Here is a 12341-nt window from a genome sequence, read left to right as displayed (position 1 = left end):
AGGGGGCTGCAATCCCAGGCCTGTCTCTGGCGGGTTGAGGTCTCTGAGCGGCCAAGTCACCGACCTTTCAGAGCCTCAGAGCTCGGGTGACACAGGGCCGGCCTCTCGGTGATGCCCGCGAGTTTAATGACGTGAAATGCGCCTGCTGGGCTTCCAAATAATTAGGGTCCCCACCCCCAGTTCTCAACAAGAAGGGCTGGGCTTGGAGGGAGAAGAGGTTCTGAGCCCTTCCGGCAGGGCTCCCTCTGCCCTTCTTGGCCTGGCCAGTGCTTGTTTAACCCGGCGCTCTTTTGTAGAGTACCTTCCATCTTTAGGCCATTATCCAGCTTCTCTGCACGTGTTATTCTGAGTTCTGGGATAAGTAGTCTCTGTCTCTGCCTCTCTTGAATTCAGGGTCAAACCCAGAGCCCGACCTACAGAAGGCGTCCCATAAAGTGTTACTGATCAATTAGGATAAGCTAGGAATTAATATTCAAGCTGGGTTTTGAAGGATGAGTAGGAGTTTGACAGCAGAAGAAAGGGAGTGAATTCTAGGGGTAAACCACCGGATCTCTTAAGGTTCTTCCCTACCTGGGTTCCATTTGTGCTCCAAGCAGCAATAACCCAATAACCGTAACAATGGCTAATGTTGTGGGCCAATGTACTATCCAAAGTTCTTTTACTTGTATTAATTCACCTAATCTTGACAACAGCCTTAGAAAGTAGAAAATGTTACCCTAGGAAGCGGTAGAGCTGGCATACAAAACTGAATGGGGCTTTATAAATAAATTATGCAGTAGTTTCCCTCTGCAGGGGCAGTAGGAGATGGATGTTTGTTCTTGATACATGGGCTTATCAAATCCGTCCATTCCCGTCTTCATCTGTTACGTTTTTTTTTTTAATTTTATTTATTTATTTGACAGAGATCACAAGCAGGCAGAGAGAAAGAGAAGGAAGCAGGCTCCCCACTAAGCAGAGAGTCTGATGCAGGGCTCGATCCCAGGACCCCAGAACCACGACCAGAGCCAAAAACAGAGGCTTTAACCCACTGAGCCACCCAGGAACCCCTCTTCATCTGTTAACGGAGCAGACCCATAGGCCATACCCATGGGAGGGAACACAGCAGCCAAGGTTACCCAAGTATACAAATCGACAAGTACGGTAATGACAGACTGTATCAAACGCTCCAAAGAAAATCACCAGGATGATGTGAAGGAGGGTGGGCAGCTGGGAGGGCGCACTGCGTAAGCACGGGCAGAGAGGGGCACCGAGCCCAAGACCTTGCAGGATGAGAAGAAATCAGACACAGGAAAAGCCACGAAGAAGAGTTCAAAGCAGAGGGAGCAACAGGTAGAAGGCCCCAGAAGCTGGAATAAATGTCAAGCAAAGCAAAGTAGACCAGTGTGTGTGGAGACACAGGAACTCGGGGTTGGAGTGGTGCTGAGGATGGAAGGGGTGGGGTAAGGGGTATGGGTCCCAGCGTGGGCAGAAGGGTGAGGGGTAGAGTGAGGTCATGGGGGTGGGGATGGCCCACTTGACATTCTAGACTCAAGATACCAAGGAGGCCTTTGGTTGTATGTGTCAGGAGTCCCAGGGGAGGGGAAGCCACTATCACTTTGGGGGATTGGGGCTTCCACTATGAATTTTGGGGGGATGCATTCAGTCCATAGCAGGGAGAAAGGAGAAGGGGTGGTAACCCATGGGAATGTTAGGACGTCAAGAGATTGCCTTTTTTTTTTTTTTTTAAAGATGGGGGATATTAAAGAATGGTTAATCCCCGAGTGTCTGGCTGGTCTTCTGTGGGAACAAGGGCTCTTGTTGCAAGGTAATGCGATGGGGCGGGACTGGGGCGTGCGTTGATGTTGCTGTGTGTTTAGATGTGGGAGTATCTGAATATTCTTTTTGCAGTGCTTCTATGTTTCCAAATAAAGAGTAATGGAAGTCACCAACCGAGAGGAAGGCTGGGGAAGGCAGGCTGGCATTCTCACCAGAGTAGGGAAGAGTCACTGAGGAGAGGACATTAGGGTTATCAGGCAGCCGCAAGGGCTTGCTGGGATTAGGAGCTGTATCAGCCAGGAGAAAGCACACCAATTTTTAATAGAATTTAATGTAAAAGGATTGTCAAGTGGATACAAAGACTGGTGAGCCAGCTAACGGAACAGGTGAGATAAGCACAGTAGCAAATGCGGGAACCACTCGTAGGGTGGTTTTATCAAAATGTAGACGCTTAAAGCAGGGGCCCCAGCGAGTTAATACCTTGGAGTGGGAGCATGTGGCTGGGTTGGGCTGGGGTTGGGCTGGGGTCTCCGAGGAAAGGAGACTGACTGGTTCTTTAAGTGTTAGAGTAATTGCAAACCAGATTCAGTTACTGTTTCTGGAATGTTCCACCCATGGCCTCTACCAAGATGAAGAAGCAAGACATTGACAGAAGAGGAACAATCCGGAAGCGAACAGGATGACGTCCCTCCAGCCCCCTAGGGCAGAGGAACAGCAGTCGTTGGCAAAGCAGGGATGTGGTCTGCAGGCGAGAGGAGCAGGACGTTTTGGCACTAGGTCACCGGGCACAAAAGGCTGGGGTTTAAACCCAGACCATCTGTGTGGTGTTTCCCCCAGGTGAGGGCACTGCAGCCAGGTGAGCGGAGGACACCGGCAATGAGTGCGGGTTACAGCAGAGGATGGCACCGGTGAGGACGAGAAGGGGCGAGGGTGGGTGGGAAACAGCCCAGGCAGTGGGTGAAGACCTCGGCGACTCAACGTGGGGTGCCGGAGCCCCCCGCCGGCAGCATCTCCGAGGAGCTTGTGGAAGTGCAGAATCTCAAGCCACGGAGACCCGCGGAACTGGAGTCTGCGTTTCGAGGAGATCCCAGGGGATTCCTGCCCGCGGGGCAGCTCCAGAAGCGCCGCACGGGAATTTTTGGAAGCGGGAACGGGAAGGCACGAGCTGGAGTCCTAGGCGGGGACAGGGCTGGGAGGGTGGGCGACGGGGTCCAACCGGAGAGCGCACCGGAGCGCAGCAAGCAGGGCTGGCCCCGGGACACGCGGCCCCGGGCCCCCGCTTCAAGGCCGGGCATTTCAGGTAGGAAGAAGCCGAAGTGCCCGCTGGCATGTGCACCCCGCGACCAGCAAGGCCTCGCGTCCCCTAGTGGGCGGGATCGAGTCCCATTCCACTAGCTGGAGACACAAGGTTTCGTGATTTCCTTATTTCTTTTCTCTTTCCAAAACTTTTAAAAAGGAGAGCGAACCCCTTCATTTCTCTTTGGGCTCGTCCGGCCCAGCGACCCCCCTCCGACCGCAGTGGGACCGGCCACCCGGCCTCCACTCCCCCGGCCGGCGAGAGGACGGGCGTACCTTCGGGAAAAGCAATCGCTCCCCGATCGTACGGAACAGGCGAGGCGGTGGCGGCCGAGGGGCGTGGCAGAGCGATTGGCACGGCCTGAGCCCTGCGTGCTCTGCGCGCTGCCGGCTCTTTGCGTCTGCGTCGTCCGCCCCCCTCCCTTTCTGCCTCCGCAGCCGCCATGGCGCCCGTGGTTAGTATGGCTCCGCGTGAGGCCTCGGCTCTGAGGCAGGCACGTGGGCCTCGCTGGCCCGGCTCCTGCTCGGCTCGCGCGGGACGACGCTCTGCACAGTCCGGCCGGGGCTGGGCTGGCAGGCCGGCTGGAGCGGGCCAGGGCCGCCCCGGGGCCCAGCACGTTAGGGGCGGAGGAGGCCGCGGCCTGGGGCGCGAGAGGAGCCCGGGAGTCTCGGAGGCCGCGGCTCAGGCTCGGGCCTCTGGCTACGGCCAGCGGGGAGCTGCAGCGCCCAGGCTGCGGCCGGGGCCGGCGAGGGCCCCCGGGAGCCCGGCCGGCGTGAGGCATCCAGGGTCTGGGCCTGCTTACCTGGGCGGAGGGCGGGGAGGAGGTAGGGGACCTGCCCCCCTGGGGAGCCGCGCATCCGGGAGGCCTGCGTCCGGGACTCGGGGACCAGGGGGACGGTGGCCTGGCCGGCTTGTTTTCAGAGAGAGGCTTGCGTTTGGGGATCCGCGCAGCATCCATGGGGGCAGTTAGATCCTCGGGGCCGCACCTGTACGGACCCTGTTGGGTCTCGGGCAAGGCCCAGCTCCATTCAGTTGCAGCCGGGCGGGGACCGGGTCGTGCGGCGCCCTCGTGTCATCCACCTGCAGCTCGCCGTCCTTGTGCAGGTTGCGTGAGCGAGTCGTGATCTCGCCCCCCTTTTCCTGCTGGGACACCCTTGTTAACGTTCTCGGTTCGCCGTACTCTCTCTGCCTGTGCAGGTTTTTAATGCCCGTGCATTTGTGCGCCTTCGGTTTAAAACCTTGGCGGGGGGGGGGTGGGGGGCGCATGGAGCCTGTCGTGGGCAGGTGTTTCATGGGCTGGTGGTGCATGTCCCGGACTAGGTCTTAGAGCATCCCTTTTGGTGGTTACTAGGAAGAGACGTCTTGAAAAGACACCGGTGATGTTTGCAGTAGCTAAACGTTTGGAAAGTTGACCCAGTCAGGTCTTAGGTGAAATTCTGTTGAACAGGCAGGGAGACAAGATGTGTTCCTGGAAGTCTTTTTAGAGTCTGTAGGGCGTGTTAGAGTGGAGGAGTAGGTGAGCAGGTAAGGTCATACAGATGTCGGAGTTTGTGGAGGCAGAAGACTCTTGTTGAGAGTCAGGGAACTGGATCCTTGTTGGATGTGCTCAGGCCGGTGGTTTAAGTCAAAACCCAGAAGTTGATAGTTGTGTTGTGATTAGAACCTTCTACACTAGAGGATTATGAATTATTGGTTATGCCTTAGAATTAGAACTAATTTTTAGTTTTAGCCTTATCTTCTCCCAGCTGAGTTAGATGTGTTGCTGGGACGAGTGGTTCCCATTGTGCTTTTCCGAGAAGGTAGTTAGTTAGGAGAGGATTAGGGAGAACAGTTTACGTGGGTCTGGACCCTCGTCCGGAGTTAGGACGAGTACTCACTCCAGATCAGAATTGTTTCAGGTTTGCGAGGCACTTGTACGCCTGCCCTAGTCCTGGAGTCAAGTGAGTGTTATATCTTGAAACTTCATTTTGGAAGTTTTATGGTAAATAAAAGGGAATGTTCCTTTTATTGTGGTTTGTAAGATCACAGACCTTCCTGCCCAAAGAGGTTGGGGAGGCTGGAAAGTGTAAATGGGTCAGTAGTGCCAGAATGAGGTTTCCTTCAAAAGGGCATGAGTCCAGGTCCCAAAGCACGTAGAGCAGCCTCTGGGGTATCGCCCTTGGTCGCTCTCGGGCAGAGCCCAGAGTGTCTGGGCAGGTCTCTTGGGTGGCTGCTCTGCAAGGGGGCACAGCTCCACAGGTTTTGTGTTTGTATGGGCTTTTCCATTTCAGGCGTTTTAGGGTTTTGTTCACTTTTTGGTGGTTGGGGGGGGGGCTGATTGTGCTTTCATCTCTTTATCATTTGTGTACCTTCTTAGAAAAAGCTCGTGGCGAAGGGGGGCAAAAAAAAGAAGCAAGTTCTGAAGTTTACCCTTGATTGCACCCACCCTGTAGAAGATGGAATCATGGATGCGGCCAATTTTGTAAGTGACACCCTTGACGCCACTCAGGACGGTGACGGATCTTCTGGGGTGTTGCTGAAAAAACCTGCCGGAGCACATTTCCGGTCTCAAGCACTTGTAGGCAGCCCTGCGGTTCTGGCTCCATGCACAACCTTGGAACTCGGGCTGGTTACTTGTTTGTTTGGTTTTTTAGAAGATTTTATTTATTTATTTGACAGATCACAAGTAGGCAGAGGGGCAGGCAGAGGGGGGTGGGAAGTAGGCTCCCTGCTGAGCAGAGAGCCCGATGTGGGGCTCGATCCCAGGACCCTGAGATCATGACCTGAGCCGAAGGCAGAGGCTTTAACCCACTGAGCCACCCAGGCGCTCCTAGTTACTTGTTTTGAAGTCTGGCTTTCTCTGCGTGTGTCAGTGTTGAGGAGGAGACATCAGCGCTATAGAACCACCTGTCTTCTTCTCCATCTTTCCTTTTGTTTCCAAAAATGATTTACTTACAAGTTCCCAGGAAACCACGAACTAGATCAGTGTGCCCACTTCACACTTCGGGTGTGTTTAAACATAAGCATGGAGCCCTGATCTGCCTGGGACAAGGTGCCTCCCCCGGGCCTGACTGCGGGACAGATGGCAGCCTTTCTTCAAGCTTCGCGTCTTGTCGGACAGCAGAGCTGCAGTGTTCCTGTTCAAATATCCTGCTTGCTGACTCGTACTTGGAGCTTGTTTTTTCCACACGCTGCTCGGTCCTGGTACCTTGCCCCCATATTTGGGCTCATTCCCTGGTATTCTTGTATCTCCGTTACGTCAAGAAAAACTAGCCTCCCGGCCGCCTTTTGGCTGCAGCGAGGTATTGGCAGTCGACTCTGCCTGTTCCGTGGCCACGGCGGGGCTCAGACTCTGATGCAGAGCCTCCTCCTCGCCAAGGTAGTAGCAGTACAACAGGAGTGATTTCAGGTGAAAACCTAACTCAGCCTGTGGCCACTGATTCCCCTGAGCAGAATTCTAGTAACCTCTTGTGTGTCCCTGTCCCACAGGAAGTCCCGGAATTGGCTCTGTAGTCCCTCCTCTGTGCAGTGACTTCTTACTTTCCTCTGGCGCCTCTTTTCCTTCCTAACCTTTGTGGCTTCTTCCAGTTTGTGTCTGTGACGGCCCGGCGCTGCTGTCCTTTCCCTCTCCTTCTCTGCACTCACCTGTTTATGTGATTGTTTTCCTTCTAGAAGTTTCCAGAGGATAAAAAACTTGAGCCATTTATGAGTCTCAGAGGCAAAAGTCAGGATTTCTGACCAGTCACTCTACCCTATGCTCACTTAACATACAGTGTATTGGAAGATTCTTTAAATTTCATTTTAAAGTTTTTGGAAAAAGATTTATTTATTTTTAAAGATTTTATTTATTTGACAGAGACGGTGAGAGCGGGAACACAAAGTGGGAGAGGGAGAAGCAGGCCTCCTGCTGAGCAGGGAACCCAGTGCAGGGCTCCACCCCAAGACCCTGGGATCATGACCTGAGCTGAAGGCAGACACATAATGACTGAGCCACCCAGGCACCCTAAAAAGATTTTTTTTTTGAAGACTTTATGTATCAGTTTGAGAGAGAGAGTCAGAGCACAGGCTGGAGGGGGACAGAGGGGGAGGGGTAAGCAGATTCCTTGCTGGTCCTGGAGCCCTGGGAGCACCATGCTGGGTTCTGTCCCAGGACCCTGATATCATGACCTGAGCAGAAACCAAGAGTCAGATGCTCAAGAGACTGTGCCACCCAGGCTCCCCTTTGATTTAATTATTTTTTTCCTGAGAAAAATGAGGTGTGTTGCAGAGGGAGAGAGCAAATCCTCAAGCCAATTCCCTGCTGAGTGCAGAGCCCAACTTGGGGCTGGATCTCATGACCCGAGCCGAAATCAAGAGTTGAATTCTTAGCTGACTGAGCTACCCAGGTGCCCTAGTGTTGGAGTTTTTATTTTATTATTTATTTTTTAAAAAGATTTTATTGATTTATTTGTCAGAGAGAGAGCGCACCCGTGTGCACAGGCAGGCAGAGAGGGAAGCAGGCTCTCTGCCGAGCAAGGAGCCTGATGTGGGACTCAATCCCAGGACACTGGGATCATGACCTGAGCCGAAGGCAGCTGCTCAACCAACTGAGCCACCCAGGCGTCCTGTGTTGGAGTTTTTAAATAGAGGGTTGTAGGGGTTTGGAGCTGAGGGGCTCATATTGCAAGAGCAAGAGAAGGAAATATTCCTATTTTTTTTTTTTTTTAAGACTTCATTTATTTATTTGACAGAAATCACAAGTAGATGGAGAGGCAGGCAGAGAGAGAGGGAGGGAAGCAGGCTCCCTGCTGAGCAGGGAGCCCGATGCGGGACTCGATCCCAGGACCCTGAGATCATGACCTGAGCCGAAGGCAGCGGCCCAACCCACTGAGCCACCCAGGCGCCCCGAAATATTCCTATTTTTATCTTAATGTTTTCTTTTTGTAAGGAGTAGCCTCCTGTGCCCAGTGTGGGGCTCAAACCCACAAATCCCGAGGCCAGGAGTGGCATGTCCTGCTAACTGAGCGACCCAGGCATCCCCAGAATCCTCCTTTTTGAGCAGGACCCTGAAGTCCATGCAGGTGGAGGACCTGTGGGCTTCCGGGGGGCCCAGTGTCTCTGGGCTCCGGGGCTGCTGTCCTCAGGCTGTGCATGCACAGGCCCCTGAACCGGTGACGAGCTGTTCGGGTCTCTGTGTGTCGCTCCTTGCCCAGGTTGGAGAAGTCCTTCCTCTGGCGGTGCTGGGGACAGTGCTTTACATTCTGAGGTTCAGAAGCTGAAGGTACTTTGTAACGGTTCGGCCCCAGCTCTCCTGTCTTGTCTTACCTTGGGCTTCTCTGTCAAGCCTTTTGTACAGAGGCACATTGGACCTTCTGTGGAAGCCGTCAGGTGTGTTCATGCTTGTTACACAGAGAGAAAGTCAAGTAGTGTCATTCTCAAGTTCTTAAATTTCAGACCTTGTATTAATAGCTGAGGATTTGCTGTAATTTATTTTTAAAGACCAGACATGTGGAAAACAATTCTGTGTTCACTGTTAGGAGTATAAAAATGGGGGCCCCTGGGTGACTCAGTTGTAAAGCGTCTGCCTTCAGCTCAGGTCATGATCCCAGGGTCCTGGTGTCGAGCCCTAATTCAGGCTCCCTGCTCGGCAGGCCTGCTTCTCCCTCTCCCACTCTACCTGCTTGTAGTCCCTCTCTCGCTGTCTCTCTGTTAAAAAAAAAAAAAAAAAAAGTACGTAAAGGTGCAGTAGTCTATTAAGGGGGTGGGGTGCTCACCTCACTAACTGATCAACTTGACGATTTCCACAGGAGCAGTTTCTTCAGGAGAGAATCAAAGTGAATGGAAAAGCTGGAAATCTCGGTGGAGGGGTGGTAACCATTGAGAGGAGCAAAAGCAAGATCACTGTAACTTCCGAGGTGCCTTTTTCCAAAAGGTATGGGACCGATGAGTGTGACCTGCGGGCACAGAGAGTCCGCTGTGTCCGCCGCCCCCGAGTCATCGGTGTCTGCTGTAGTTGTTGATCCTAGAATGGGGTCCCGCGCAAGGAGGCAGTGAATGAATGAATGTTGTTGTGGGGGTTTAAAGCATTCAGCTTTTTTTTTTTTTTTAAGATTTTAATTTATTTACTTGAGAGACAGAGATCACAAGTAGGCAGAGAGGCGGGGGGAGGGCAGGCTCCCTGGTACGAAGAGAGCCCGATGCCGGACTCGATCCCAGGACCCTGAGGTCATGACCTGAGCCAAAGGCAGAGGCTAAATGAACCCACTGAGGCCCCCAGGTGCCCCTAAAGCATTCAGGTTTTGATAATTTTTTAAAATTTTGTTTTCCAGGGGCGCCTGGGTGGCTCAGTGGGTTAAAGCCTCTGCCTTCGGCTCAGGTCATGCTCTCAGGGTCCTGGGATCGAGCCCCGCATCGGGCTCTCTGCTCAGTGGGGAGCCTGCTTCCTCCTCTCTCTCTGCCTGCCTCTCTCACTACTTGTGATCTCTCTGTCCTGTCAAATAGATAAATAAAATTTAAAAAAAAATTTTTTTTTTTGTTTTACACAGGGAAAGATTGCAACAGTAGAGAGCTCTGGCTTGATTGGACAGTATTAAAAATGAGAATTTCTCCCCCTTTGCCTCTAGATCACAGTGAGGAGCTCTTGTTTTCATCGCCCGGCAGTGTTGTGTTAGTTTCAGGCGTCCAGCCTAGACCCCGAGTCTCTCCATTATTCAGTGTTCACCATCAGTGAACACTCCTTACACTTACACTTAATTCTCCTTACTTTGCCCGTAAGTGCTCGTGTCGTTGGGTGAGCGCTCCCTTGAGAGCTCCGTGCAGACCGAAGCCATCCTTGTAGTTCCCGCGGGCCCGTTTTCTGCTAAGTCGGAGACCCCGGGTCACTTAGCCGGTGGTATTCCACAGTGGTTACAAGGAATCGGACTGTTGAGACCTCGCTCCTAGCCCAGAGCCGGCATATTCTTAGGAACTTTCAGTCAGACTGCATCAAGTGGTGGGAAATGTGAAGGTGTATTCGGACAGATCGGGGACAGATCAGCCTTTGCTTTTAGCTTTAGTTATTATCAGTCAGAAGTGACTTCCGGTTCTGCCTGGCTCGAGTTCTTTTATTTGTGCAGCAGGAGATCTGATACCACGAGAGACTGGTGCAGCCATAGGGTCTCCAGGGCATAGAAAGCCTACAGTGCTCTGGGCCTTCACATAGGTCATGTGGGGGATGCTGTGATCTGTGACCTGTTTCCACACTTACCAACCTGGTTTAAGAATGGCTCCTGACACCCCTTACTTCTGTTCTCACGGATGCTTGTTCATCCCCAGTGCAGGAGGACTGGTGCCTTGACCTTCACGGCTCTCCTCTCTCAGTGACGGTCGTTGGACTTGTAGCGTTCTAGGTGTTCCTGCTCTAGGACCTTTTCTGATCTCCAAACTTCTGTAGCTTTTCCCCTAGTTTCCCAATCTTCTATTTTGAAAGTTTTAAAACTACCTGAAATTAACCACCTTACTAGATGGCAGAAATAGTAAATGACAGAAGAATAGATGGAGCGACCAAATTGATTTATTTTTACTTCGGGAAAAGAGAATAGAATTGAACTGAGATCTTCACATCTTTGTGAAGATTGCTTTGTTGACAAGTAACACTGTTGAACAGTGTTCATTTCTTGGAGATGGTGAGTCTGTTGGTTCATTGATAGTTGGGTCCTTGCTAATAGGCCAGTTTGCCTGTGTGTCTCCTTTAGTGCCCATAACAGTCAGGAGAGACGGTAAGTACCAGAGTCTCCTTTCACAGAGGGAGAAACTGAGTTTCCAGACAGAGGTTTGGAAAGGTGAATTTGCTCAGCAGTGAGTTGGCTTGGGGTTCTGTTCCCTCTTTTCCTCACGGGTTTGGGAAGATGCCCCAGGGCCTCAAGAGTAAACAGCGAGAGAAGAAAAGATTGTAGCCTTTGTGTCGTGGGATGTCGGGCACCGGAGTCACTTGCTGCCTGTGTATAAATCGCGAGTTTTCTAAGCAGTTTGCTGTGGTGACCGCTTGGCCGTCACCCAGGCCACAGCAGCCAGATGAACGCTGCGAGCTCTCACGTGCTGTGCAGGAGCGAGGGCAGGGCCGGTGGCGTCCCTTCCCCGGGAGGGGGGTAGTGAGCGTCCCGTCGTAGAAGTCTGTGCACAGCAGCCCTGAGAAACTGTCCCGATTGTCTGAACAACTTCTAAAGGAGGTTCGGATCCATGAGGTGTGATGTGTGGGGAAGACTTGGAGCTCAGAAACCCAGTGATTCTTCAGTAAAAAGATACTGAGATGGTGTGCTTAATTGTTAAGTTAATCTCATGGTATCTAAAAATATCATGTTTTTGGTGTCCACTCTGTAGTGGACGCTCAAAATCACTTTATAGGTGTATCGCTGTGTTTAATGGACAACTGTTAAAAGATGCTTCTCTGTTCTCATTTTTATTGCCGGTTTAGATGAATGTGGCTGATACTTTTGGCCTCATCTTTGCTGTGTGTTTATTTTTTATTTTATTTTTTTAAGATTTTATTTTATTTGACAGTGAGAGAGGGAACACAAGCAGGGGGAGTGAGAGAGGGAGAAGCAGGCTTCCCACTCAGCGGAGAACCCCTTGCGGGGCTTGATCCCGGGACCCTGGGACCGTGACCCGAGCCTAAGACAGATGCTTAAGCCCCAGGCGCCCCATCTCTGCCATTTTTGAATGGCGGCAAAAAGCCCTAAATGGTAATGATTGGAATACGTGGGTTTCAGGACAGGTGCAGTGACGGAGCGCTGGGCGGGCCTGCGGTGGTCTCAAGTGTCCTTTCTCCGCAGGTATTTGAAATATCTGACCAAAAAGTACTTGAAGAAGAATAACCTCCGCGACTGGCTGCGTGTGGTGGCCAACAGCAAGGAGAGCTACGAGCTACGCTACTTCCAGATCAACCAGGACGAGGAGGAGGAGGAGGACGAGGATTAGAAGTCCTGTGTCTGGGATATTTTGTATAATCTTTAAATAAAATCTAGGAATCACAGTGGTGGTTTTCCTTGTACCTCCGCAGTGTGGCTTAAACAGAAAATTGGAGATCAGAGTAAAAGCTTCGCTTGGGCAGCCTTTCACGTATTTGTAATTAGACTTTTCTCCTGCTTGAAGGTTTCAGGTTTACATGGTAAGAATACCAAAGCAGAGAGAAGCTCCTGTAAGGGAACTGCCGGGGGTTTGACCTCCAGCAGGTGGTTAAGAGTGGAAATGTGCGCCCTCCAGTTGTCACTGTTTGACTTCCAAAAGTGGGACAGTTTTATCCCGTGCTTTTCTCAGATTCAGGTGTACTACGGGGCTCCTAGTTTGCTGAGCA

The 12341-nt window shown here is 52.0% G+C and overlaps 1 protein-coding gene across 1 annotated transcript; it reads left to right on the top strand.

Annotated features, from left to right (window-relative positions):
• Positions 1-3350: 3350 nt before the first annotated feature.
• RPL22 (ribosomal protein L22) lies at positions 3351-12020 on the top strand. Its single transcript, XM_004768686.3, has 4 exons — positions 3351-3506; positions 5409-5513; positions 8818-8942; positions 11821-12020. Exons 1-4 carry the CDS (start codon positions 3495-3497, stop codon positions 11963-11965), a joined length of 387 nt encoding a protein of 128 aa, XP_004768743.1. The 5' UTR covers positions 3351-3494; the 3' UTR covers positions 11966-12020.
• The last annotated feature ends 321 nt before the right edge of the window (positions 12021-12341 follow it).

The sequence above is a fragment of the Mustela putorius genome, unplaced genomic scaffold (assembly GCF_011764305.1).
Source record: "Mustela putorius furo isolate JIRA1106 unplaced genomic scaffold, ASM1176430v1.1 tig00003853_pilon_pilon_pilon, whole genome shotgun sequence".
Classification (NCBI taxonomy): Eukaryota; Metazoa; Chordata; class Mammalia; order Carnivora; family Mustelidae; genus Mustela; species Mustela putorius.
The sequence above is the reverse complement of the archived record's forward strand: the minus strand, read 5'-3'. Positions and strand labels throughout refer to the sequence as shown.

What these genes read in the sequence shown, in the direction of transcription:
- RPL22 (XM_004768686.3), top strand. An exon ending in TCATGGATGCGGCCAATTTT is followed by an intron (nt 5,514 to 8,817) that starts GTAAGTGACACC and finishes CGATTTCCACAG; the next exon opens with GAGCAGTTTCTTCAGGAGAG. An exon ending in GAGGTGCCTTTTTCCAAAAG is followed by an intron (nt 8,943 to 11,820) that starts GTATGGGACCGA and finishes CTTTCTCCGCAG; the next exon opens with GTATTTGAAATATCTGACCA.